This window comes from Thermobia domestica, chromosome 9 (assembly GCF_964235325.1).
Source record: "Thermobia domestica chromosome 9, izTheDome1.hap1.1, whole genome shotgun sequence".
In the NCBI taxonomy this organism is placed as follows: Eukaryota; Metazoa; Arthropoda; class Insecta; order Zygentoma; family Lepismatidae; genus Thermobia; species Thermobia domestica.
This window is the reverse complement of record NC_137462.1, coordinates 209,247,697-209,273,736: the sequence shown is the minus strand read 5'-3', so window position 1 is coordinate 209,273,736 and position 26,040 is coordinate 209,247,697. Positions and strand designations below refer to the sequence as shown.

General features: G+C 35.8%; 1 protein-coding gene across 1 annotated transcript in view; it reads right to left on the bottom strand.

Moving 5' to 3' along the window:
• The window catches only part of LOC145660577 (transmembrane channel-like protein 7), a 70,714-nt gene that overhangs the window by 22,614 nt on the left and 22,060 nt on the right, over positions 1–26,040 (bottom strand). Inside the window, exon 2 of the mRNA XM_081725809.1 lies at positions 17,572–17,747. Coding sequence (XP_081581935.1) covers positions 17,572–17,746 — 175 coding nt within the window. The 5' untranslated portion in view covers position 17,747. The remainder of the gene's footprint in view (positions 1–17,571; positions 17,748–26,040) is intronic.

Sequence of the window (26,040 nt, the reverse complement as noted above, 5' to 3'; positions counted from 1 at the left end):
CCGAGGCTATACGAGACGTAGACCTACAGTTTAAGGTGCAAACCCACTACCGTAATGAGTTCAAATTTTAATACTCTAATAATCAGGCGGGACGTTAAACTCAAAATTAACTCAACTCTAATAATCAGGGTTGTTGGAACCTTCTCCGCCCCTCCCTCCCCCCCCAAAAAAAACTAAAAATATACTTCAAAAGTTGATTGAAATATTAACCTTAATGTAATTATAATTCTTACGTCAATCGTGTTCTCAGTGTATGTCTATTGTTTTAGAATTGGCTTAACATACGTATTTATCAAGAGTAAATCTCCAAAACAGAATACCGCTGAAAAAAAGTTTGGGAATCACATAACGAATTTTGTTCACGCATGATTAAATTCGCTGTAACCGTGTTCAGCTATAATCTGGAAGAAACGCGATTACATGTATTTTCTATACGTGTAGTTCAAATAAAAAACAAATTCTGACCAAAGCATAAATAATATCGTTACAGTTTCGGATATATTTTCCTTTATCAGTCACATTATAAAATACGTACAATTGCTAAGACAACAACATATATCTCAGTAAATGAGAGGAGGTCATATCTAGAAACCAATAAGATGCGTCCTTTCATTCTTAACAATTTTTAATTGATTACATATTTGCAACTTTTAATGATATAACTTTCACTTGAAAGCTTAACCTTTTAATTGGCAACTGTGTTATTTTAATGAACTTTCATTTTCGAGAACCTAAACTTAAAACTTTTAATTGGCTACCTGCTATTCAATACATCTGTGTTACCTCTTTTTTCCTTTTCTGCTTTATCCAGTATCCTTCTCCATACATTATGTATATTTAGCCCACTATTCCAGTTCGTAAATTGCTCTTTTTCTTCCTTCCTTTCGTATCCATTCCGCGTTCTTCCATTTTCTTACGTTTCTTCTCTCTCTTTACCTTCTATCCTGTCTCCTTCACATGTTTATATATTGCGTTACCATCCCTCTTCAATCTAACGTAGTCCTTGTGTTGTTTAATCATTTCCTCCAATCTCTTTCCTGTTTCTCCTATATAACTCCTATTACACTCCAATAACCAAGTGATCAGGGAGTTTTATATACAAAACATGAAATAAAATCTTTGAGTTTTACGCTCCACGGTTATGCCCAGTAGACTAAAGGAGACGGTGATGATGAGAAATGAATGAAATGGTGGAATGGAGGAAACGGGGGAACCCCGAGAAAACCCACGCATATGGTGTTTGTTCATTACAAAGTTCACTTGATGCGAGCTGGGAGCGAACCAGGGACCCCATGCACGAGTTGTATATAGAATTAAATGCAAAGAATGTGGTATGAGTTATCTTAGGGTTAAACTCAAAGACAAGAGATGAAGAAAGAAGAATAAACCACCCCAAACTCAAACAAAATCACATTAACAATTCATTACAGAATTTAAAAGCAAAGAAAGAAAGAAAGAAAAAAAAAGTAAAATTCAAGAAAACATTATTTTGCTCAGCTGCTTATATGTACTCACACTTTAGTGCTATCAAGAGTGACAATTGAAATTCTTGCCTTTCACAAACACCTCCATATTTAACCAACATCCACAAAGGAAATAAAAATATATCCTGTGAAAGCTATATTGATGCAGATTTCCACATCCGCGCAGACCTCTAGTGATAATAACAGAAGCACATAAAACCTCTAAAAAGACATACAAAAGTCACATGAGGATGGAAGCTAGAACATAGCACGACTATAATTTGTACAAAATTGACTAAATACAGTCGATCGACAGGTCATGAATTTAATGCGCTCTGTAACTTCTGAACTGAAATTATTTTTCACATTGAAATTAATGTACGTACAATTAATCCGTTCATGCTACGGAAACATGGTACTGTCTGTTTTATTTTTTAAATTTTATTTTATTTTATTTTATTTTATTTATTTATTTTTTTGTACATTTTTAAGTATTTTTCTGTCATGATGAATATAGAATGAAAATACCGTTATTATATTTAAAGAGGAATAAATAAACTAACTAAACAGTATGAAGGCTTAAAAACACAAGAAGTGCCAAATAAATAAAAAAATATATAAAAAAGTATGATTTGATTTTCAGTTTACTGTCCCTTTTAGCAGCTAGGCTATATGAGACGTGGATCTACAATTTAACGTGGGATCCGAACCACAAGAGCCCCTGCCGGGAATAAAATCGGGTCTCCCACGGCAAAGGCGCGTACGATAACCGCTTAGCCAAGAGGGACCTCACAAAATAAAAAGTAGTTTTTGAATATATTATTCTAACATAGTGTTTACGGCAAATGTGCAAAAGTACTATTGCGCACGTTGAACTGTACATATAGGCATGTGTGCGCGGTCGTACTCCGCAATATTGTTCTTCGTAAGCCGGCGAGTTCGTGGATCGTGTGTCCACTGTAAATTCGATTTAATCGAACTAAAATTGCTTTCCATTTTAAGTTCAGTTCAACTGAACATGAGATAGCTTAGGAAACTACATAAGATCAAGTAGTATTAGTGTCGACGAAGGCAAGAGTTACTTGAAACATCGGCGGTAAGAAGAAAAATGCACTTAGGTTATTACATAGTTTTTAACGAAGTTAATGTAATACCATGGTTTAGATAAAGTGGTATTAGCTTAGTTTCTTTTGGACTAAGAAAGTCAACATGTTTGCTGTAGTAGTTTATTTGAAATGAGAAGTAACAGAGTTTTAGGGCGTAATCTCAGTTGATGTGGAAAAGAATAAACCACAATAAGGAGAAGTAATGACCATTTGACTTGTTATGTTTCAGATATAGCACGACTGTTTGAAAGCCTAAGTAACTAAGTGTTACACATTATTGCTCATTTCCAGTTTATGTTAGTTACCTCTTTGGTTGTCGCTTAGGAACTTATTGGATAGTGTCTGTATTTCACCGCAAACCTCATTATATCAGACTTAAAAGGTATGGTTAGTTATGAGACGACGACTTTCACCACTTTTAGCCAAATCATAATAAATCAATTCGAAACCGGAATTAAAAAACAAGACAAGATACTACCGTTTTGTGGATGATGGTTTATACGTTTACAAGAATGATGAAGATATAACGAGCCTACTAAATTATTTAAACAATATTAACAAAACATCAAATTCACCTCAGAACTAGAAACCAACAATAGCATAAACCTTCTAGATTGCACAATTTCCAGGCACTATAATAAATTCTCCATTAAATTATATAGGAAACCTAACGCATGTGATCACTTGATTCACCAAACATCGACTGATTTTAACAAGATGAAACACAATATAAGATTTATATATACAGGGTGGCCCACGAAAAAGTAACCCCGCTAGAATATGTGGTATTTAATAGAACCTTAACATCGTTAACTTCTTGCGTAAGATATTGACAAGGAAATGGGTCGTACATTTCTATATAAGAACTTCCGTGAGGCACGTGATCGTCCCTCTCTTCCCTGCTTCAACCTTCAACTGTCCTCTGAGAGTGAGGTGAGGTGTATTGAATTATGTTGTACGTTCGTTAGCAAGTATTTGATACCAAAGCCAATGAATACTGTGGATAAGAACGGGTTCTTTGAAGGAAACACAAGAGTTCTTCCTTACAGCATTTCCTAATTGTCCTATTCCAGCTAAACGCACCATTCAACAATTGGTAAAGAAATAGCGCCAAACGGGATCTGTTATAAATGCAACAAAAAACAGGGCGTCACCTGCTCACTCCTGAACTTTGTATATGAGTCAATCCATTCTAAGTGATCAAGTATGTGCCGCTCGACCATCTCCAAAAAATCTAATTTTTTCATGAATCTTTATCCTATATCAGAGTACTTCTAAACCACGATCATTGGATTTTTAAAACATCTCGTAGTGACATGCAGCTGCCGCCATTTTGCGTTTTTTCGATTTGAGGCATTTACGGATTATTCAAAATCTCCACATGAGTTGGTCCTACCAAAATGAAAATTGCTGGGCGTCTCCACCTTGTGCAGAGCTAAAACTTTGTCCTCTTAACATTTTTGCCTAAAACCACTTGAAAGGGTGTGAAATTAGGGCCTACAGTACCAACATTTTTGGGGGAAGAGGAAACAACTGACGTAGAGGCCTGAATGTGTGTGGCATGTAGTCCGGGGTCATAAGTTTATACACAAACGTTTGCTGCTGTAGCTGCTCTCAAAGGCCTGAAAAAAAATTGTAAAGTTGGGGAATTATGCCAATTCGGCATGTTTCACTGACCAATATCTCCAATGGGCCTGGATAAATAAATCTGAAATTTTGGGAATAGTTACTCCTTTAGTATACCATATCATACAAAAACAGTGCGTTTTGTATTTTTGAGCAAAAGGGGGTCAAAGTATTAAGGAATGAAGTCATACTGTACGAGGTGTTTTATTCATGAATTCAACTGGAAATTCATTGTTGTCAAGTAAAATAAAGTAGAATGAATAGTTAGTCCAGTCAAGGCTCTCAAGCTCGTTTCTTTCCTCTAATTGTGACTCACTGTCTTATCATACCCACAGCAACACTGATGAAGAACGCCGCTATCAGCAGGTGAGAAAAGTCAAAATGCATACTTGGCAAAAAGTCCGTAAGTACCCATTGCTCTTTGCTTGCTATATCAGTGATATTGAATCCTGTTTATTCTTGTTTTAACTGTCAACTCATGCAGGAAAGTGTTGTTCTTTCGTTTGATCTACATTCCCCAATCATGAACACTCACTCGCTGTAAACAGTGACTGAGATATTCAAAACAAAGTGTAATGGTCACCTAGGATTAGGATAATATACACTGGAAAAACGAAAAAAATTATAAAAACTTTACTTCTAATATTAAACAAAATAAACCTGTGTTTTTCTACAAGTTAACAAAACACCGTTGGAAAAGTTTCCGTGGCTGCATTAAGACACGGAACACAAGCTAAAAATGAACTTCCTAAGTAAAATTTAGTTACAGAAAGTAGCTCGCGACCTGAAAACCAAGAACAGCAAGCAATATTTAAACTTCGGGTTTTGAGGTCACAGGGGTTGTTCTCGAATGGTAGGCCAAGTTGCTGCACGTTCGCCTATGAATTCTTGATTAACAGGCTGCCTCGATTTCGGAAAAGAGTTTTATCCAGCTCCATAAGCCACTCAAAGAGGTTTGCTGTAGGCTACCACTTATGCTATCCTTGGAAGTCCAAAGTTCGATCCCGACTCCGTAGCCACACAAAGAGGTTTGTTGTGGGCTTGCAATCTGATCACTGCTCTAGGCTTGGAAGATGAAGAAGTGATGCATCTAGTAATTTATAGTGCCCATAATTACTGCGTGATTATCGTGTGGTATGAATATAAGACCAGAAACTGACTTCCAAGACAAGGCCGAAACATGTAAGTAGCCAGTAATGGAATTCAATGCATAAATGATAGATTTACTCTTAAGGCAGTTCTAAGCGATATAGCCCAAGGCTTATCTTATGCCTGGCGTATTATTTCAAATCACCTTGCTAATATAATGATTTTCTTTATAGGTTAGACAGAATCTATATTAAACTCTATTAAACTAACTTTTATGACACACAAAATTTGATCCTGGTTTAGCAAATAAGCAGTAGTAATCAACAGATTCCCTTTTGTTGTATGTATAGCTTATGTAAATAAACAATCATCATTATTATATGTTTTCTCTCTTACTCCATTTTACAATTCTTAAATAAGTTTAACAAAAGGTTGTAAAAACTAGTAGCATTATATTAACAAAAGTTCACCAAGTAGTTTGTAAAATAATTACGTCCTTATTTATGATGGATTTGCAGAGGCTTATCGCCCAGCCTCGTTAGGAAGAAGAAGCATATACGGTTTATTGCATTGCAAACAGCATACCCTACAGAAAAATCAAGTCATAGATCACACTCTTATCACTGTACTACCACACCGACACTAATAAAAATAGTAATATTCTAAAACAAGAAACATTATCTTGTTCTAAACGTACACGCCTGAAATCGAGAAACGCAAAATGGCGGCAACAGCTGCGTCGCCATGGGATGTTGTAAAAAAAAGTAATTAATTGTGGTTTTGAAGGACTCTTATATCGACTCAACATTTCTGAACAAATTAGATTTTTTTGAAAAGATCGAGCGGCAATTTTTCTTTTTTCTCGATCACTTAGCATGGATTGACCCATAGGCATTTCCGAAGAGATGCTTTGTAGTCCTCGGAACTTTACCAGAAAACTAGCACCAACAGATCGGAGTGAGTAGAACAACTTGCAGATTTGTGAAGTTGAAACCGTACTGCGTCATAGTTGTGTAACAATAGAATGAACAGGACAAGGGAAAACGTATAACTTTTGTCGCTGATTTTTGAATATGCTTGCAGACGGTCGATTGGACCTGTTTATGTTTATCATACCAGACAAGGCATGGTTTAATTTATCAACATATGTAAATAAACAATACACCAGGTATTGTCAGAAAATCCGCACCTAATGTACGAGGTACCCCTTCCATGACCATAGGATAGGGTGTGTTTGCCACACGTGTTATTGGTTCAATATTTTTCGACGCTACAGTCAATAAAGGTGTCTACCTTACAATGATACTTGTATTTTAACAAATATCTTTATTATATCTTTATTTGTATTTATGGACAAAATGTGCTTTTAAATTATGCACACGTTGTTCAAGAAAAGAAGAAGAAAAATACGACAAGAGAAATAGAATTAATTTCCTTTCTGTTGTTACGCGATTAAATTTTGTTATGTTAGTGATTCGACGATGTGAGTTTTAGTTGTCATAGCATCGAAAAATAAATAATGCATGAGAAAGGATCCATCTCGTGAAACTTTTTTAAAGAGTATATTTGTTTAACTTGTTACATACTACAATAAAAAGGTAATATCTTGATGCAGTGTGTAAAATGGATTTTGATATATCAGTAGCCTTAGTTCTATAAATATACGAACTGTGGCCGTTGTATAAATTGATGTTTTCCGCCTCTGGATTTTAGGGGATTTGTGTGAAGTTAAGTAAACAATCTCCTAGATAATTAACTCCAGGATTGCAGATTGATTTTAAGGCTACATAGTGATTTTGCTTTTAAAAAAATCAAAAACGGTGTATACTTTATTAAGGAGTGGTAGAAAAATTTTCAGAAATATCAAAATGAGTCTTCCTGGTATTAAAAATACAACTGAATCAAATGATAATAAGCAGATAAACTCCTCTGACCTAGCCGACTTCATTAAACAGCAGATTGGACAACTTGTTGAACGAATGAATCAACAAACGGAACAAATGAATCTGCAGATGGGACAATTAAAGCAAGAACTGAGGCAAGATTTTGGTCAGCAGATGGGACAATTAAAGCCAGATTTTGGTGACCGAATGAATCAACGAATTGAACAAAGTGATCTTAAAATGGAACAGATTATACGTAGATTCACCGAGGTGCAAAATTCCGTTGAAGTAATAGAAACTATGATCACTATAATAATGATCACACCACCCAAATAAGTGAACATAATAACCAGATTAGAAAGTTGAAAGAAGAAGTGAATTCTATCAAAGAAAGTCTTGTTGCTGCTAATGAGAATCATGTCAATGCTCATGCGAACGGCGATAAAGTTCTCACTGACATTATGCAGGCATCCCAGTATCATCATCGAAAGAACGTGAAAGAAAGTGATTCATCTAAATCTTCAATAAGGAGTGATAGTGAGGTTAGTATGGGCCAGTGTCGGAGAACCAACCGTTCCTCGCAGCGTGGAGGAAATCATCCTGTGAATTCCCGACAGGTGAAGGATAGGAACAGACGTAAATTTTTCCGTGTCAGTGAAATCAAATCACTTACAAAGTTTACTGGAAGATCTGATGATATACCAGCTATTACATTTATAGAGAAATTCGAAGATGAGTGCGATCTAATGGGGGTGGATGAATCTAAATTCTTAAAAATTCTGCCACACGTTTTATTACCTCCCTGTTCAACTTGGTTTACGGCTATCAAAGTTAACCTACGAAATTACTCTGATTTTAAGAATGAGTTATTATCCAACTTTGAAAATGACTTTATGTTAGCTAATAGGGATGTATTAATTCGTAATAGGCATTATCATCCTAACTGGACCGGAGTATCACTGACTTTGCAATACCAGCTTATAATGAGTTGAAATCAATTAATCCTTTTCAACCTGAATCTAGGATAATAGCATCCATACGTATCTTATTACCCTTTACGCTGCAATAAATGTTAATTTCGGCTCAGTGCGTCAACTTCAACCATCTCATTATAATTGTTCAAAATTTTGAAAGCCAATCTATGATGCAAAATAACAATAGAGGGCAGGCTAACCCTAATCGTATCCACGTTAATCATGCCTCTGTCCGTAATATCAATGTTTAACAAGAAGGTATTTCAAATGTGCGAAATAATAATAGATTTCATTCTAATGGGAGAACAAATGAATTAAATTTTACCGGTACTCGAACCGAACCTAATTATAGGAATAGCAATAGAAATAGTAATCGTAACACGTTTTCACGAAATCGATTTCCTAATAGATTCACAGGTGGCTGGAATTCGCAATATAGAAATCAGAATACCGATGAAGTACGCAATAGACATGACTACACAAGACTGCGCTACGCAATGTAACTTAACTCAATCCTATGGTAACATAACTTTAGCTAATGTTGTGGCGTCCGAGAAAGAGTATATTCAATTGATTCTTGTTTTATTTCACTGTAAATACCGTTATGATTTCGTTTGTTATTTGTACTTTATTTGAATTCTATGAAGATAATTCAATGAATCAACAAATGGAACAATTCGTACATTTATGATCTTGATAAGAACTTCTTTTGTTCCAATCGAAACATTAGTTTATATTGTGATGTTAATTATCGTGTTTTGTTCTGGATATTGTCGATATTTCAATTTTAATTTGTATTTTGTTTGAATTTATCATATATTTGATCCTTTCTTGTTTAAAAGAGCAATTATGTAAATGTCATAATGATATTCTTTTCACAATCTTTTTAGTTTTACCCGATAAAATAATATAGATTTTGTTAACATTCAACTTATACGTATCAATGGCCCCAGAAGGACCTAAAATTAAACAACTTCTACGCCGTTATCTGAACAACTTCTATTATCGACGTTGAAGTGTATAATATTTGAAATGAAATTAATTAAGAGAATTGAGATAAAATATGAAAATAATATTGATATAAAAATAAATATGATATATATGATTATATAAATTGTAATTTTTATATATACGAGGGTCATTCAAAGACTTAAGTATTTAGTATGTAATAGTTAACGGTCCAGAACTTTTTTTTTTTTTTTTTAAGAAATAAAAGGTCCTATTGTTCAGGCGCTACATACGACGACACTTGTATTTTAACAAACATCTTTATTTGTATTTATGGGCAAAATGTGCTTTTAAATTATGCACAAGTTGTTCAAGAAAGGAAGAAGAAGAATATGACAAAAGAAATATAATTAATTTCCTTTCTGTTGTTATGCGATTATATTTTGTTATGTTAGTGATTCGACGATGTGAGTTTTAGTTGTCATAGCAGGATGGAGCGACCTGACGCACGTCTGAGAGGCCTCTTGTCTGTGTTCATGAACTGTTTACTGCTGAGTGAATAGTAAGTAGAGGCTTATGGTCACCGTGGTCACAGACTTATCGATATTTAACTTTTATGTGGAATGTTGAAAGAACGAGTGTATCAAAATAATCCACACACCATCGATTAACTGAAGGAGAATATCAGGATGTAGAAATGGCCCCCTTCGGCTTTGTAGTCAGTAGAAAAATTTGTCGCAAAAATGTGAAAACAATCATAACCAGAGAAAGGAATGTCGGATAAAAAGGTGCATTCATTATTTTTAATCATAGATGTCATTAATGCACAACTGGATGTCGTGCTGTAACGTTATTCTTCGTTACATTCCCCAGTTACAAATATTAAATAGTTAGTATTTATAAATTTCGTAAGATTAAAATAAGTCACATACCACGATTATACACTTTAGAATATATATATATATGTATATATATATTGTGCGATAAATACTAAATATGAAACATTAAAATGATGAACACCAAATTCATACAAGATGGTCTAACGTTATATTATATCTTAGTTACTCTATCAACAACATAAACAGGTAGTCATAGCAACCGAAACAAGAAAATATGTCGATGCAATAACAACTATTAAAATTAGTTCTATATATATATTCTTCTTCTTCTTTTCAGCAGATTGTGCCCTTTTAAACAGCACTTTTACCCCTAAATACGAAAAATTCTGAAAAGAACATACAAATACACATTATCCTTGTAGTGCAGCGGCGGCGCGGCGTATGTGTAGCCCCTAAAGAAGTTAGGGAATTCTTTGGGTATATTACTGAAAGTAAAGGGAGAAAGAACAGCCTCACTCATTCATGATAGACCATGTGAGGCCCCAAATGCTCGATGCAAATGAGTCTCCACACTTAAAAGACTTCGACACATACAGGAGGGGGTATTCGATGATAACATCAAAGAACTTAGGGAAGTAATTTCCTACACCAAGACACGAATTATGGACAATTATGGATGCACCAATGCATCAATTCGTAAGCTCGAGATCGAAGTATCCGACCAAAGTTGGATAAAAAGGCGTAGTAGTTATGGCCATCCGTAGATGCAGAACAGAGTTAACAGGGAAGCGCCAGGGTTAACCTCAAAGAGAAGAAGGAAATCTATGAGATAATCTTCGAAGGACCACTAGTAACCATTTCTGAATAAGTTTGGATAGTTTGCGGTGCATTAATGGAATTCGGCACTGTAACGTTCCGCGTCACCAGAAACACTTTCTGCAGGTGGAGGGAAACATCCTCTTCGTTGATCACGATCTGTCACTGTCCTGACCGTTCTCGATTGTTGTAGCAGATTGAGTGACAATGCGACGCAAGAAGCTTTCCGGTTATTTTATACACTCAGAAAACCGCTCCTCCCAGCAGTGATCATTACTTGCCGGTAACTCATGTGGTGTCCACGAGTCCAACTCTGTCACCTTACCGATTATGCAGAGCCTCTCAACAACACTGATATAATATATGCCTTACTCATCTGCGATTGCAAGAACAATTTTCCGGAGATCTGGTTCCATGGTGTTTCTAAGGAGCTCATCAGGAACATGCTATTGGTCAGTGGCCATTGAGCTGATTTACCGACACTAAATTCATAAATTAACCGCGTATAGTGCGTTCCCTCACCACATACGAATTATATAGACCGATCGCTCAAACCGTCCTCAGGCGGTTTCAAAGGAAGCAGAACACCACTGAAGAAAAAAACCCACATGTCTCTTTGTTACATGAAGAGAATATTTCAACAAGTCCTTCCTGTTGAGGGTGGTCTTCCAGTTGATCTGCTGAAAAAGAAAGTGATGTTGCAATTTTCACCCTCTTGATTACTGATTATTCAGTGTAGTCTAGGCAGAAAGATTGTGTGTGTGCACTGAAAAAGATGCGTGTTATTTTCAAAACAGTTTAAGGTGAAATATTTACGGCGATAGATAACTGCGTTCTGACCCAATATTTTGCAAAAAGTTTCTATACTTATTTTTAAACTAAATGAAATTAGAAAATTATTTTCTTCGCATGTACAAGCGGAGGCCAGAAAGTTCTTATCCTCACCATGATATACCAATACGAGATGAGATAGAAATCTGCAATTTGGTCCACGGACACATTCTTCTCTATATGTTCTCTACATGCCTTACATTTCTCATACTGCTGATGAGTCCTTAATTGGACGGAGCCAGACCTAGTGAATATGGTGTGTGGAGCAAAAATTCGTAACCACATTGGCCGCCTATCTTATGTCCAGTACGTATTTAATGAAATTTGTATGAGAAATTGTCCAAATCCCCTAAATAGTTGATATCAAAATTGTCAAATTTGCAATATTCGAAGACATATCGCCCGAAGGAGGAATTTACTCTCACATTTAATTGTTTGGGAGTGTGTAGCTACCTAAATGTACTATATGAGAAACAAAAAGTGAACATTCAAAGTTGCTTCCTTTACAAGTTACAATGTTTCAAAAACGGAAAATTTCAAAACTAATCGAAATTTCGACATCGTGTATCGTTTTGCGAAAAGTTTAAAAATCTGAAATTTTGACACATAAACCCACTATCGTGTATTACAATGTTGTGCAAATATCGTGTTTGATATTTACCTACAAGTCAAGTAACAAGACGTTACAATTCACACACAGAAGAATGTATTATTAGCTGAGGACAGAAGATGGAATACGGACAAGCAAGTGCCAGAGTTGGACTTGGTCCATAATTTAATTATCGATTATTGTTGTTGTTTAAAACGAGGTTTTTGTTGAAAATAGACACGTTAATGTCCAACGTTTCAACCATGGTAGTATTTTGATGTTGTAACCAATGTGAATAGAATAATAATGTCTTGGTTACTTCTAAACACCTACTACAAGTATGCTAAACAAGTTTTAGCCACTTAAGTGATTTCTTCCATATCTCAACAGTGGTGCAGTAAATGAGATCGGTAGTTGTTAGTATTTGCCTATTAATAGCTGTCAACTGAGAAGCTTATTGCATTAAAAAAAAAAAAAAAAAGTGTTTCAAAAATCCAAATAAAATTTCTGAAAGAAAGAAAAAAAAAAGAAAATCTAACTGAAGAAGAAACTATTATTTTGGCTAATTTTTCTAAAACTTATACTTTTATTGTAAGGCCCAGAGTAAATCACTGAGTCAACAGTCAAACCACCACTCATTTATTTGTATATTATTTGAAAAAAAAGAAAGTAAAGTAAGAAGCCAATGTCTTTAATGATACTTTGGAAAACACTACAGCTATAGTCCATTACTTTCAGCACCATCTAGTAAACCACATCGAAGAAAATCATCCACACGTTAAATGCTTCATTTATTTTTTTGACGAAGCTGCTAGTCGGGATAAGAACGAAACAAATTTAATAAAACGTATGTCTCCATAAGACAATTTTGATTTGGAAGCTGAGTATCTTTTTTGTTTGTCTGTTCATGTCACGGTAAAAACGCTTCGGCGACACCACAAAACGAGAAGTAACCAAAGCAAGTCTGCAGCGACCTTATTGCAACTAAATCTTGACCCCAGGAGAAATATCTGTATTTTGTCAAGACCATTTAAAAGTAATCAGTTTACTTACATAAAATATGAAGAATCCATTCAGCATCACAACAGTAACTCCTTGACCGATTTGCAAACTGTGTGACAATTACTAGCACAATGAGTTTTTATTGTTTTATTCCTGTGTCAAAGATGAATCTTAAGTGCTTCATTACCTCATGAAGTATATACAATATGGAACCCAATCCACTACAAAAGCTGTACAAATTACACTTCACCGAAGATATTCTATCGCATCTGTATTTGATGGTCAACGGTGGCTGGCAAAAGTGAATGACATTGGTGATGAACATAATGATGTACTTGTAACATTTTATCATCCCGCAAGACAGAGGACTGCTTTTAAGAAAAATTAGAAAGACCAGAGTTGGGTGCACATGAACAATGTTCTAAGGAAACTAAGTACTTTAGAATTACAACAGCTACTGGCAGGACAAATAAGATTACGGAAAGAAATGTCAAACCTTCTTGCTGTATAACAATCACAGCTAAGCCACAAACAGGATCCAAGAGTAACAAATAAGTTGTAAATCGTACTGCAATAATTTTCTTCTAACTTGAAAGTGATTTTATTAATTGTATTCTTCGCACAAACTGTGTTATAAAATACTGACTAAATAAGCCACAGTTATTTATACAATAGAACTACTTTACTTCGAACCTAAAGGGACCACGAAAAACTAATTATCTACGATTTCAAATTATTTACGTCCATTTAACAAATTACATCGTGTCAATTACTTGACGTAACACAGGTACTTTAAATGTATTACGACATATTCCTGGACAATATATCATTTATTATAAATATAATACACTTTGCTCGTTTCTCTCTCTCTCTCTCTCTCTCTCTCTCTGTGTGTGTGTGTGTGTAATTTATAACGTCCTGTAAATTAACTTATAGATAAATTCAAACATGATACTTGCACAGCAGTATAATACAGTATAATACAGGGTTTGTGTGTCAAAATTTCAGATTTTTAAACTCTGTTCCAATAAAGATATAGGGTGTCTCCGTTTTTGAAACATTGTAACTTCTAAAAAAGCAACTCTCGGTGTTTATTTTTTATTTTTATCTTTTTTATTTATTTTTTTTATTTTTTATTTATTTATTTATTTATTTTTTCACACAGCACATTTAGAAAGCTACACATCCCCAAATAATTAAGCCTGAGATTACTTCCTTCCTTCTTGGGACGATATTCTTCGAACATTACAAATTTGTCAATTTCGTTGTTTAGCTGGAATTGGACTATTTTGCACATAAATTTCACTAAATATGTACTGGACATACGACAGACTGTTCTTTCTTAAATAAAACGGATTTTTGTTTCATCAATCTAGGGTTCACCAAGTCTGAATAATGTGAGTTAACGCAAACTCCTATGAACGCAACGATCAACGCATGTTTTCAAATAAATCTTCTTTCAATTTGCCACTGGAGTTGGGAAAACGATAAAAAATTAAAATTATTACTTTTGGATTCTGTAATCATGTAGAAATCCACAAACAAAAACCACTTGATTATAAAATGGTTAAGCAACCCATACTGGCTCACTTCTTACGGATTGACCCATATAGGCAACTACAAATGATCTTCTAGATGAGAAACACACTTATGTTTGATGATGCATAAATATACAAAAGTGTTACTCACGGAAAGATAAAACTTTTCTGCAGCTGGTAAAAACTGCTGACTAGTTACACATTCACAGCTAGGAGCAACACGAGATAAAACGGATGCTAACGAAGAGAGGAGAGTTCTCGATTTTCACGACAATCAGTCTGTTATTGGTACGCAACTCAATTTTCGAAGGAAGTTCTGTGACGATAGGGACGTAAGCTGCATTTTATTTTAAGGAAAAATGTTATATCTTAAGCGAAAAGTCTCCGACCGTCCACAACTAAGCGACAAAACTGAGGAATGTGTCCGTGCAAGCTTCACATTAACTCCACAAAAATCAACCGTCATAGCCAGCACAGAAATAGGCAATTCGCATCGACTGCGTGGGAGATTCTGCGCAAATATTTGTAATTTTACTCTTACCTATGGCAATTGCTGCACGACCTGAAACTGGCCGACAAAGCGAAATGGCATTATTTCTGAAATAGTATGCAAACTCTAATGGAAACCGACGGTCTCATAGAAATCACTGTGTTTACATTGTTTTAGCCATACTCCAAAAAGCATTTAGTCGGTAATCAAAGTTGTTACACTCGAGCAGTGTACATGAAATTATTTTCTAAAATGATTATCAGCAAACAGGAATGATAGGTGTTTACTAACAAAAAACATACAAAATATGAAATTATATACATTGATATTCCTCTGTTCCACTATCAAGGAAAGTACTTGGACTCGAACAGCTGAATACGCACAAAAAAGAAAGCCACTCCGAAAGCAAACAGTGATGTCCGTTTTTCTGCAAGATGCTGTAAATGTCCGCACGAGCAGCGCAAAGTAGAGCACGCGCCATAACTACAGGGCATCTATAAAGTCTGTCCCTGGGTCATTTTTGCGGAAAAGGGTTGGGTGGATAGAAAAATCGGCGAACACGTATCCCATTATTGTTACGGGCACACATTTTGAATGAAAAAAAATGTGTCCCATGGTCCCTCAGAGGGTCCCAGACAGGGCCCAACCAAAATTTTCAAATGGTAAGGGGTCAAGTAGTATATCGTTGAAAAGTATTGTGAAAAGAAACAAAGTGAAACAAGTTTTGAGTCTCTACACTTACCCTGTACAAAATGGTAGGCAGTCAAAATGTCAACACAGTTGTCATGAAGGAGTTTGTGATCACCATTTTGCAAGGGTACGCATACACACTCGAGATTTCTTGCAGCTTGTTTCTTTTCACGATACCTTGCAAACGATTTACTACTTGACTCTCCTTACTATTTGATAATAGTGAGGTGGACCCTGTATAAAACCCTTCGGTGGACCCTGAGGCAATATGTTTGCATTCAACATCTGTGCCCCGAAAAATAATGGGATACGTGTGCACCGATGTTTCCATCCACTCAACTGTTTCCGCAAAAATGGAGTTGAGTTTATTCTGAGTTTAACGTTCCTTTCAGCAGCGAGGCTATATGAGAGGGGACCTACTGATTAACGTGGAATCCGAATCACATGAGCTCCCGCTGGGAATCGAACCCCGGCCTCCTAACGCCGAAGACAAAAATGGACGTGTAGCTGACAAATTGTATATATGCTTTCAAGAATCCAGTGGTCAATTCGGTCCCCGTATTGCATAGGACATGGAAGAACGATGGCCTCCTAATGTAGTAGTGGACACAAGTGCAAGCGGGAAGATAACGAAAGAACATCTTACCAAGTTTTTTGTGTCCGTATTAATTCACATTTATCTGACAACGATACATAGCTCGTATTGTGTGACTCTTGGTCGGAACACGAGGGTGAATATATCCTTCGGGATGCCTGTGTAGGAAAATGTGTCGATATGAAACTAATTCAACCAAAAACTGCAACATATGCTAAACCTTTGGACGTATATTTCTTTCGGCAATACAAATTGTGCGCCAAGTGAATTACTGTTACTTCCAGTTACTTTCCCGTGTGCAGCAGCCGATTTACATCGTTTTTTTTTTTTTCCTGAAATTATATTCGGTCATTTACAATCAGTTCTTGGATGATATTTATCGACCAACGCTTCGTTACGCATGGCAGAAAGCTAGTTATGACAATGGTGAACCTGTGCAAGCTTTCAAAAGTGTAATCGATCTGGCTGTGCATTCTGTAGTCTTCCGTACTGCTTTGATCATTTTATTGAGAATAATCATATGGACTTATAGTTACACCACGTTATCTACGTGCGCCTCCTACCGTGACCTCTCGTGGGTTTCCAACATCTTGCAGATAAATGAACGTCACCATTTGCTTGAACGTAAAATAACTTGTTTCATCTTCTTTCTTTTCACAATACCTCTCCAACGATATACTACTTCACCCCCTTTACCATTTGAAAATATAGGTTGAATCCTGCCTGGAATCCTCAAGGGGACCCTGGGACGCTTTTTCATTCAAACTGTGTTCCTAAAAATAATGGGATACGTGTGCGCCGATTTTTCCATCCACCCAACCCTTTTCCGCAAAAATGGCCTGGGGACATACTTTATAGAAGCCCTGAAGTTAATGGCATATGTTCTACTTTGTTCTGCTCTTGAGGACGTTTACAGTATCTTGCAGAAAAACGGACATCACTGTTAGCTTTCGGGGTGCTAACATTAGATATGCTTTCCTTTTTGTGCGTATTCATCCATTTGAGCCCAAGTACTTTCCTTGTAAGTACATATAATCAAGTACCAGAAACATTTTGCTTATTACAGATTTTGTGACTCCTTGTAAAACTTACTTGCTAGAGTATGCTGAATTTGTTTACTAGGAAGCAGAGTTGCAATCCGTGACGGATCACGTTGTAGTGCCTCCATGTCAACATCCGACGGGTAACTCTCTTGGTAGAACTCACCACTGGCTTCCTCCCATCCCTGCCCACGAGAAGCTCGCTTTCTACGCTCTCCACCAGACATCCTGCAAAATAGACACATAATTATTCCACTCACGTATTTCTATTATTCAATTTTAATTTGCAACAGATTATATAGCACTTAAAAAAAAAAAAGGTAATCAAATTTCTTGCAAACGTCCTGTACGCATCATTCATTTATAAAAGTGAAAAATGATATCACTTCTCTGTTTTACTCCAGACTTTTATTCTACGCCTAAGAATCCGCATATCCCACCCATCGGTGCGAATAGCAATTCCTAATATATATATATATATATATATATATATATATATATATATATATATATATATATATATATATATTTGTAACGAGGTCATATTCATTCCTCGTGATATATGGAACTGTACAGAACACTCAAAACCAATACTGAGTTTATTAATTAACATTACTCTTATTTTTTCCTGAGGTTTAATTAAAATTTAAAATTACGTTTGAAAAAAAAACATAAAATGACCAAAATTGTACACATCTAACCTAAGTTTATACACAAACAAATATTTGACGATTTTATACTTTCACAAAGCATTACCCAATTTGTAAAATACTGTAGTAAAGAAAGTGTTACAAATACTTCAAGAATTTCTGAACTGATGCGCCAATGAAAACCCGATAAGGAAATACGAGGTCCGATAATAAAGTAATGAGAATGTTTTTTATCAGCTGATGCTGGCAACCCTGCAGGCTGAAAGTGCCGCCAGCGTGTGATTTTCGGCCTGCTCCACTAGCACAGCACGTGGCACTCACGAAATATTATTCATTGTGGAATTAGAAGTTGAAGAGTGCGGCCATGTGTTGGATCCCCGTCACAACAATGGAAGCACATAATATTGAGCAGCGCTACGCAATCTCCTTCTGTGTGAAACTTGGCGAGACTGCGACGGTAACGTACCGGAAGCTTCAGCAGGCCTTTGGAAATTAAGTGTTATCAATGGCACAGGGATATCGTTGGCACAAAATGTTTGCGGAAGGCAGAACAACAATCGAAGAACAACACTGCAGTGGGCGACCCACAACAACACGAACGGAAGAGAATACAGACAGGGTGAGGGAAGTTGTGCGAGCGGATAGACGATTAACCGTGAAAATGATTGCGAATGAACTGAACATGAATCGAGAAACAATGCGCCTGATATTAACTGAAAACTTGGGAATGCGAAAAGTGTGTGCCAAACTGGTTCCGAAAAACCTCACACAGCAACAAAAAGATGACCGGAGGACTGGGGCGGCTGCATTGTCTGTTCGGCAGTATTTGACATCAAAATCCATTACAGCGCTACCACACCCTCCTTATTCACCGGACATCGCCTCGTGTGATTTTTTTCTGTTCCCAAAGGTGAAAGCAGTTCTTAAAGGACATCATTTTGAAACAGAAACAGACATTCAAACAGCTGTAACCGAGCTTCGGCAGGCATCCCAAAAGATGACTTCCAGAGATGCTACCAACAATGAAAACGCCGATGGAGTAAGTGTGTGCCGGCACATGGGGAGTACTTTGAAGGTGATCAGGTTAAAAATTTAAGCAAAGTTGTTGTTTTTTTTTTCAACAATTCTCATTACTTGATTGTCAGCGCTCGTATATAATATGCTACAAACACGCGACTACCACTATTTTCATTGTTTCCGTTTCTATTTTCATACAATTGAATGTGCCCTCATCTCAGATACTTCACCACGAAGGAAGTTTGAGTTCATTCAAGGACAGTTCATTGGTCTATGCAGGGAATAAAAATGCGACGAAGTAAATTAAAATATCTCCACTGGGGATTAGGTATTGGCAGTGGCGGCCGCTGAAGGGGAGTCAATGTGCCGTGGCACTACCACAAATAACACAAAAAATAATATAAATAATATTTGCATCTTACTAAATAACAAACTTTTTAATTTTATGCACAATACTTTACTTGCAACATCGTCATTGCTCACGAAAAGCTGGTTTGAGTCGCGCTCAGTGACTGGATGCGCTCAGTATTACTTGCACGCTAGCAGTATATAGACCTATCTCTATTCTGTTCGTGCCAAGTTCTCCCGTGCTCTCCCGACTGTTCTAAAAATAGTTTGTGTGCATGCTCGTTAGTTGGGGAGCAGGAGGAAAGTACGGAGAAATAACTAGCGTTTTGTGCCACGATCGAAGGTGGCTCGAAGCGGGAGATTTGTTTCGTTTTACGTTTTGATGCTCTAGGAAAGGGGGCTTTGGTTTGGAGTTAAGTCGCCTGAAATTCAAACATGTCACTCCTGATTCACTTGTTCCTGTTGCAGTGTTTCCAAACTACTGTAGTTACTTATTACATATCAATATGTACCATCTAGATTTGACCCAAAAATCGATTTGAAGTTTATTTCGTTATTGTATTGTCAACCCAGGTATGATCCCCCCCCCCCCCCTGATTGAAACATAAACACATTGTGCGCCTGAGTGTTTGTGGTGTTGAATGTGGTGTGTGTATGTAACTTGTCAATTATATATTTTTGCGAAGTTTTGATGCTGAGTATTTAAGTGTAGTGCTGTTTTCTTCTTTTTCTATATTTGTAATTACTTTCCGTGAAACTAGAACAATACATTACGATGAATGCGGCAAGTAATTTAGTGAAATATCCGTTTTCATTCCTATCATATGACGACAAATTAACTGGAAGTAGGAAATTTAGGAAAGCAAATGCGTAATTTAAAATTGTGTGTTAAGCAAGTGATCCGTTATAAGGGAAGATATATATATAATATGTGTGTGTGTGACTATAATAAAATAATGTTATGTGTGCCTTTCCATGTACTTTTTTTTTTTTATTTTTACAAATATGTGCTTATTTATTGTGTACGTTGTGGCACTACCATATCATATACTCACAAGCCGCCACTGGGTATTGGGGCCTTTCGCTGGAAAAAGCACTATTAAATATTTTGTTGGATGTATGTTGAGAAAAGAATCAGAAGAACTGTATGTAACACTTCTTCGCCTGACCATCAAAGTAAAGTATTAAAAAGAAATGTGGCTTATGTTGCATTAACAGACGTCAAGCAAAAATTAAATGAATCAAGTACCAATCAAAGACGAATCAGAATTCGAATACAACTTGGACAACTTCTGCTCAATATATATATAAAATTTTAAAGTTGTTAAACTGTAAAAAAAAATTATCAACTCGATACAGTATTTATTTACATGGGCGAAATGATAATTTATGTGCGAATTTACATTTGTCTCTTATCTATTGGCAAAATTTTAATTATAAAAATCAAATGTGTACAACACTGAATAGTAAAAATATTACCAAATCCTAACATATGTATACATGCTAATGTTACTTTATATACATGAAAATGAAAGTGACTATGTAACTTCGCACCGCTTGAACCCCCAGACCGATCTCGAACAAATTTTCAACATAGATGAGGTTCGGGCCTGGGAGGGTTTTTATCATTTTACTCTGACAGTACACCTAGCGGAGAAGGAGGGGGAGGAGATACATAAAAATAAATAAAACTTAGTAACTCTTGAACCACAAGACCGATCTCTAAACTTGCAACAAAGATGAGGTTCGGGCCTGAGACGATTTTTATCATTTCACTTTGACGGTGCAACTTACGGGATGAGGAGGGGCAGATATAGAAAAATACATAAAAATGAAAGTGAATACTTTATGACTTCGCATCGCTTAAACCACCTGACCGTTCTTAATCAAATTTTCAACATAGACGAGGTTTAGGACTGGGAATGCTTTTATCACTTTTCTTTGACAATACAACACAGGGGAGGAGGAGATATTTTAAAATGACCGAAATTGACCGATATCAGTGGCGAATCCACAGCTCTCGGGGTCGCTCAGATGAACAATGTCATTTCCGATGCCGTTTAAATCCAAATTCAGCCCCGCAGCTTGGGGGAGATATAAAAATGATCGATATTAGTGTCGTAAAAGAATGGAACTTCTGATCCTGTTTAAATCCAAATTCAGCCCACAATAGTAATATTTAATTTTTACTGTCGTTTGTACCAAACATGACATAAGGGTTGTGCATTTATAGTTTTTATTTCAACTCGGTGAAGCGGGTAAGCAACGCTCGTACACGGCATACTTTATTATAATTTGTAACCGTGTTAGATTCACTCTCTGACTAATTAATTCGAAAAAATGAAAAGAAATCTTTAAGTTTTACGTCCCACGGTTATGCCGGTTAGGCTAAAGGAAACGGTGAAGATGAGAAATGAATGAAATGGTGAAATGAAGAAAGTGGGAGGAAACGGTAGAACTCCGAGAAAACCCACGAGCACGGTGTTTATCTACCACAAAGTCCACACGGCGCGAGTTGGGATCGAACCAGGGGCCCCAAGCACCGGTAGTGAACGCTCTACCAGTGAGCCACCGCCCCCCCCCCCCCTAATTAATTCGAGTTTAACCTTGCTTTCAACAATCAGGTTCAGATAAGAAGGGACGTAATTTAATGTGAAATCTGAGACAGTACTCGAGTCTTAATCTGAGATAAGCATCCCACCAGAAATAGTTATGCATAGTAATGTTCACATTATACTTACTATATTTTTTTCATTCACTGACTCAGAAATTATGATTTTGCCATTTGAAACTGCATAACAAGAAAAAAACGAAATATTCTATTTGTTCAGAAAAAAAAAAACTTACTGAATCATTTTATGTTATCAATGGGAGGGCAGTAAACTGAACGTAATTAGTATTTTATTTTTAGCTATGGCATTTTACATTCCCAATTCGAATAATATTCTCTCCTAATAGAATTTGGAAGGAAAGAATGCAAAAGTATTCATTCAGAGAAATGCTTTCAGTCCCCGGATTCAATTAGGAGCACGCCAGAAAATAAATAAATAAATAAAAACTTTGTTTAGGGTTTGGAAACATTAACAAACTACTCGCTCAAATTACATGACTATTTCTTACGCTATCTGAAACCTCCTTTGAACATTTGTATAAAGCGGTTTCCTGCTGCCAACTAGCTTTTGTTTACAGTCAAAAACGATTCAGTTCACGCTGAATAATTAGAAATTATAGCTCCTGCAAAGTATAAACGTATTTTTCGCACCAGTCACAATTAATTTTACATCATAAGAAATTATGTAAAACAGGTTAAATCCGTGAAATGATTGGGTTTCGAACGATTGTAAATGTTTTTGTAGTTAGGAGAGTGAATATGCAAACCCGCTTACCGCGAGGATTTACTTGGCTGAAACATAGTGCTATACAGTTTGTTTTAAAATTGTGTTACAGAAAAAGGAAGACAAAAATTAAAATATTGTCCATATTTTATAATAAATTATATTATGTCTAACTTAGTTGAAGGAAACATAAAATGATGTAGACTCTATAGTGTAAATGCATACAATTTAAATAAAAATAAAACGCTGACGTCCAAAACACTCATTTAAACTTACTTTACTCTTCATTCATAAACGCTTACACAAACGTAAAAATATATGTCTAAGATACGAGTCGAAACTCAATTTTTAATTTCTTTTCAAGTCCTTGATAGATGACCTCTTCATGCCGCAACTTGGGTTTAGCACACAGCACGTAGAAGGAACGGCCACATCCAACGCCTTGTCGAAATCTCCTTTTTATGAACGTGTTAAAAGTAAACCGTTCAAAAAAGAAAAAAATACTTCTCGTATTAAAAATATTTTTAACCAGGGTTGGCAAAAACCATGGTTTTTTATTGAACCCGTGTTTTTTTTTTTTTTTTTTTTTTTTTTTTTTTTTTTTTTTAATAATTTGTTCTACGTATTTATATCCCATATGGACAGAAATAAGTTTGCTTCGTCTTGGTGTTATTATACAACAACCAGGTTATGCTGAAAGGGGTCACATAAGCTTAAAGAGGAATAAAAACGGCTTTTCGGCTTACATCCGAGAGAAATTGTTCTCCATTTGAACTCGAAACCGGGACTAATTGGGCATAAATGCGATACGTCTGCCGACTTACTCACGAAGGACTCCTGATAAAAAAAATGTTGTACTGATCTTTACATACTTGTTAATATAATTATCAAGAATCATTTCAAAAGGACAAAAAGATAAACAGTTGCAGAAGTGAAACCATTGTACAGAAGAACTAATTTAGTCCAAGTTAGTTCACTGCGACTTTTGTTAGTCCAAGTTAAAGAAATACCACGACTTAATTTGCATATCAGTAAGAATAGTCAATAAAGATACGAATTATTTGAGTCCACTTTGGCTCTGACCAATTTATACATAAAAATAATTCAGATTTCAATAAATGCCTCTCGTGAGGTTTGTATAACCCCGCTCCCAAAAAAGTAGGGCATCTCGATGTATTTTATCAACAGTAAACATTATTAAAACGAAACAATATTCAGAATTTTCTTCGATTGCAACTGCATAACAAAAATAATAAACTATAAAAAATCACAAAAGAAACATTCATAAACAAACAAACAAACAAAAAAAAACACACACACACACACACAGACACACACACACACACACACACATATATATATATATATATATATATATATATATATATATATAAAGTTGCTTTTGTAGTTTAATATCTTTGAGTAAAGAATGGGTATGAATATAATACTATAATATACGAGAGTGAAATGTGATAACTCACAAATGTGTGTTCATCAAGATTTTACGAACATTTACCCCTTTTACGAACGTTTTTCGTTTTTTGGTTTAAACCAGTTTTTTTTTTTTTTTTTTTTTTTTTTTTTTTTTTTTTTTTTTTTTTTTTTTTTTTTAAAGCTGGTTTAAACCAGCCAACCCTATTTTTAACTAAGCCAAATATATATATACAGGGTTCGTCCCAGAAGTAATGCATCATTTTTTTTTCTTCATTGTTTATTCATCAGAATAGTACATTCACCTATAAATTTTCAAAGTATGACCCATTTTCATGCGTTGTACACCCACTGAAAGTCCTCAACCAGGACGTCTTTTAAAAGCCTCGTTGAAGTCGTTTTGATGTCTATGATTTCAAGGATTTCTTCTTTAAGCTCGATCGCTAGTCATCTTTAGGGTAAAACTTTCTCCTAGATGGCAGAGCACATTGCGACCCATGCGATGTTGCCACAGGAGTTACGGATAGAAAAGTGTTTAGACACGATCATATTTTACACATGATTTACTACGAATTGAAATAAGAGTTTTTATTTTCCTTTTACCCCTCTAAAAAGGGATAAATCTAATTATTGGGGGCCAGAATTACTTACCTCACAAAATATAGCTGAGCGTGCGAAGGGGGGTAAAAGCCCCGCAGGGCTCGTTGTTTTCTACCTTAATCACAATTTAGACACAAACAAGGTACTCAGTTCTGGAGCCTGTATTTACCTCCATGGTTTGTATTACCCCCCCCCCCCCCCCCAGTTAGAATTAACCCAAATGAAAGAAAGAACACATATTTCATATTTAACATTCAAAATAATGATCAAAGAAACTATCGTGATATTGCACGTATGTATAATATTTAGGTGTCAATAAATAGTTTAAAAATGAAAAGTAATTCACAAACTTCGATACTTCGCAGTTTTCTCAATTTTTAAAATTCTATTTTGAAATTTTGATAATGTTTTTGTTCTTTGGTAGATAGGTGAGCTACAAACACAGTATTAAGAACTACTATACACCCAAAATGATCGGTACCCCAGATTCCGCCTCTGGACTTTAAACGCTAACAAGCAATTGCCCTACTACTGTGACCACGACAGTATACATGCAAGTTTGGCAACGGCGCATTATGGCGTTCTGCGCAAGCATGAGATTCAGCCGCTAAAACTATTTTCTTAAACTTAGAATAATATTTGGATAAAATGTAAAACATAACACGAAAAACGGCCCTATATTATCCATATTCCATAATGAGATAACTACTTGTAAAATAATTTATGGTTGTAAGTAAAAATTTCATAAAACTGAGCACAGGAATAGGAAATCTAACAGCAAGCGCCATGTTGCGTACTCATCTTAAAACTCATCATGTTTTTCTCCTATATGTTACTTTTTAGGTAACAGAATACATAAGAACAGGAAATAGTATCTTATGTTGTAGCTGACGCAAAACATTATTTTATAGTGCAACACTTATAATATGTGGCATTTCGTTACGTATTGGTTAAGGCAATGAACTAATGCCTATACTGACTTCCGGGTGGTGATCCACCTTAACCTTCGGAAACAAAGAAAACTGGTGGAGCCAAGTCGTGACTATTGGGCGGTTGCGGAACCGTTGTAACACCGATCCGGGCCGGTAGTCGTGAACGACAAGGGTGGCGTGGCTGGAAACGTTGTCACAGTGAAGCTTT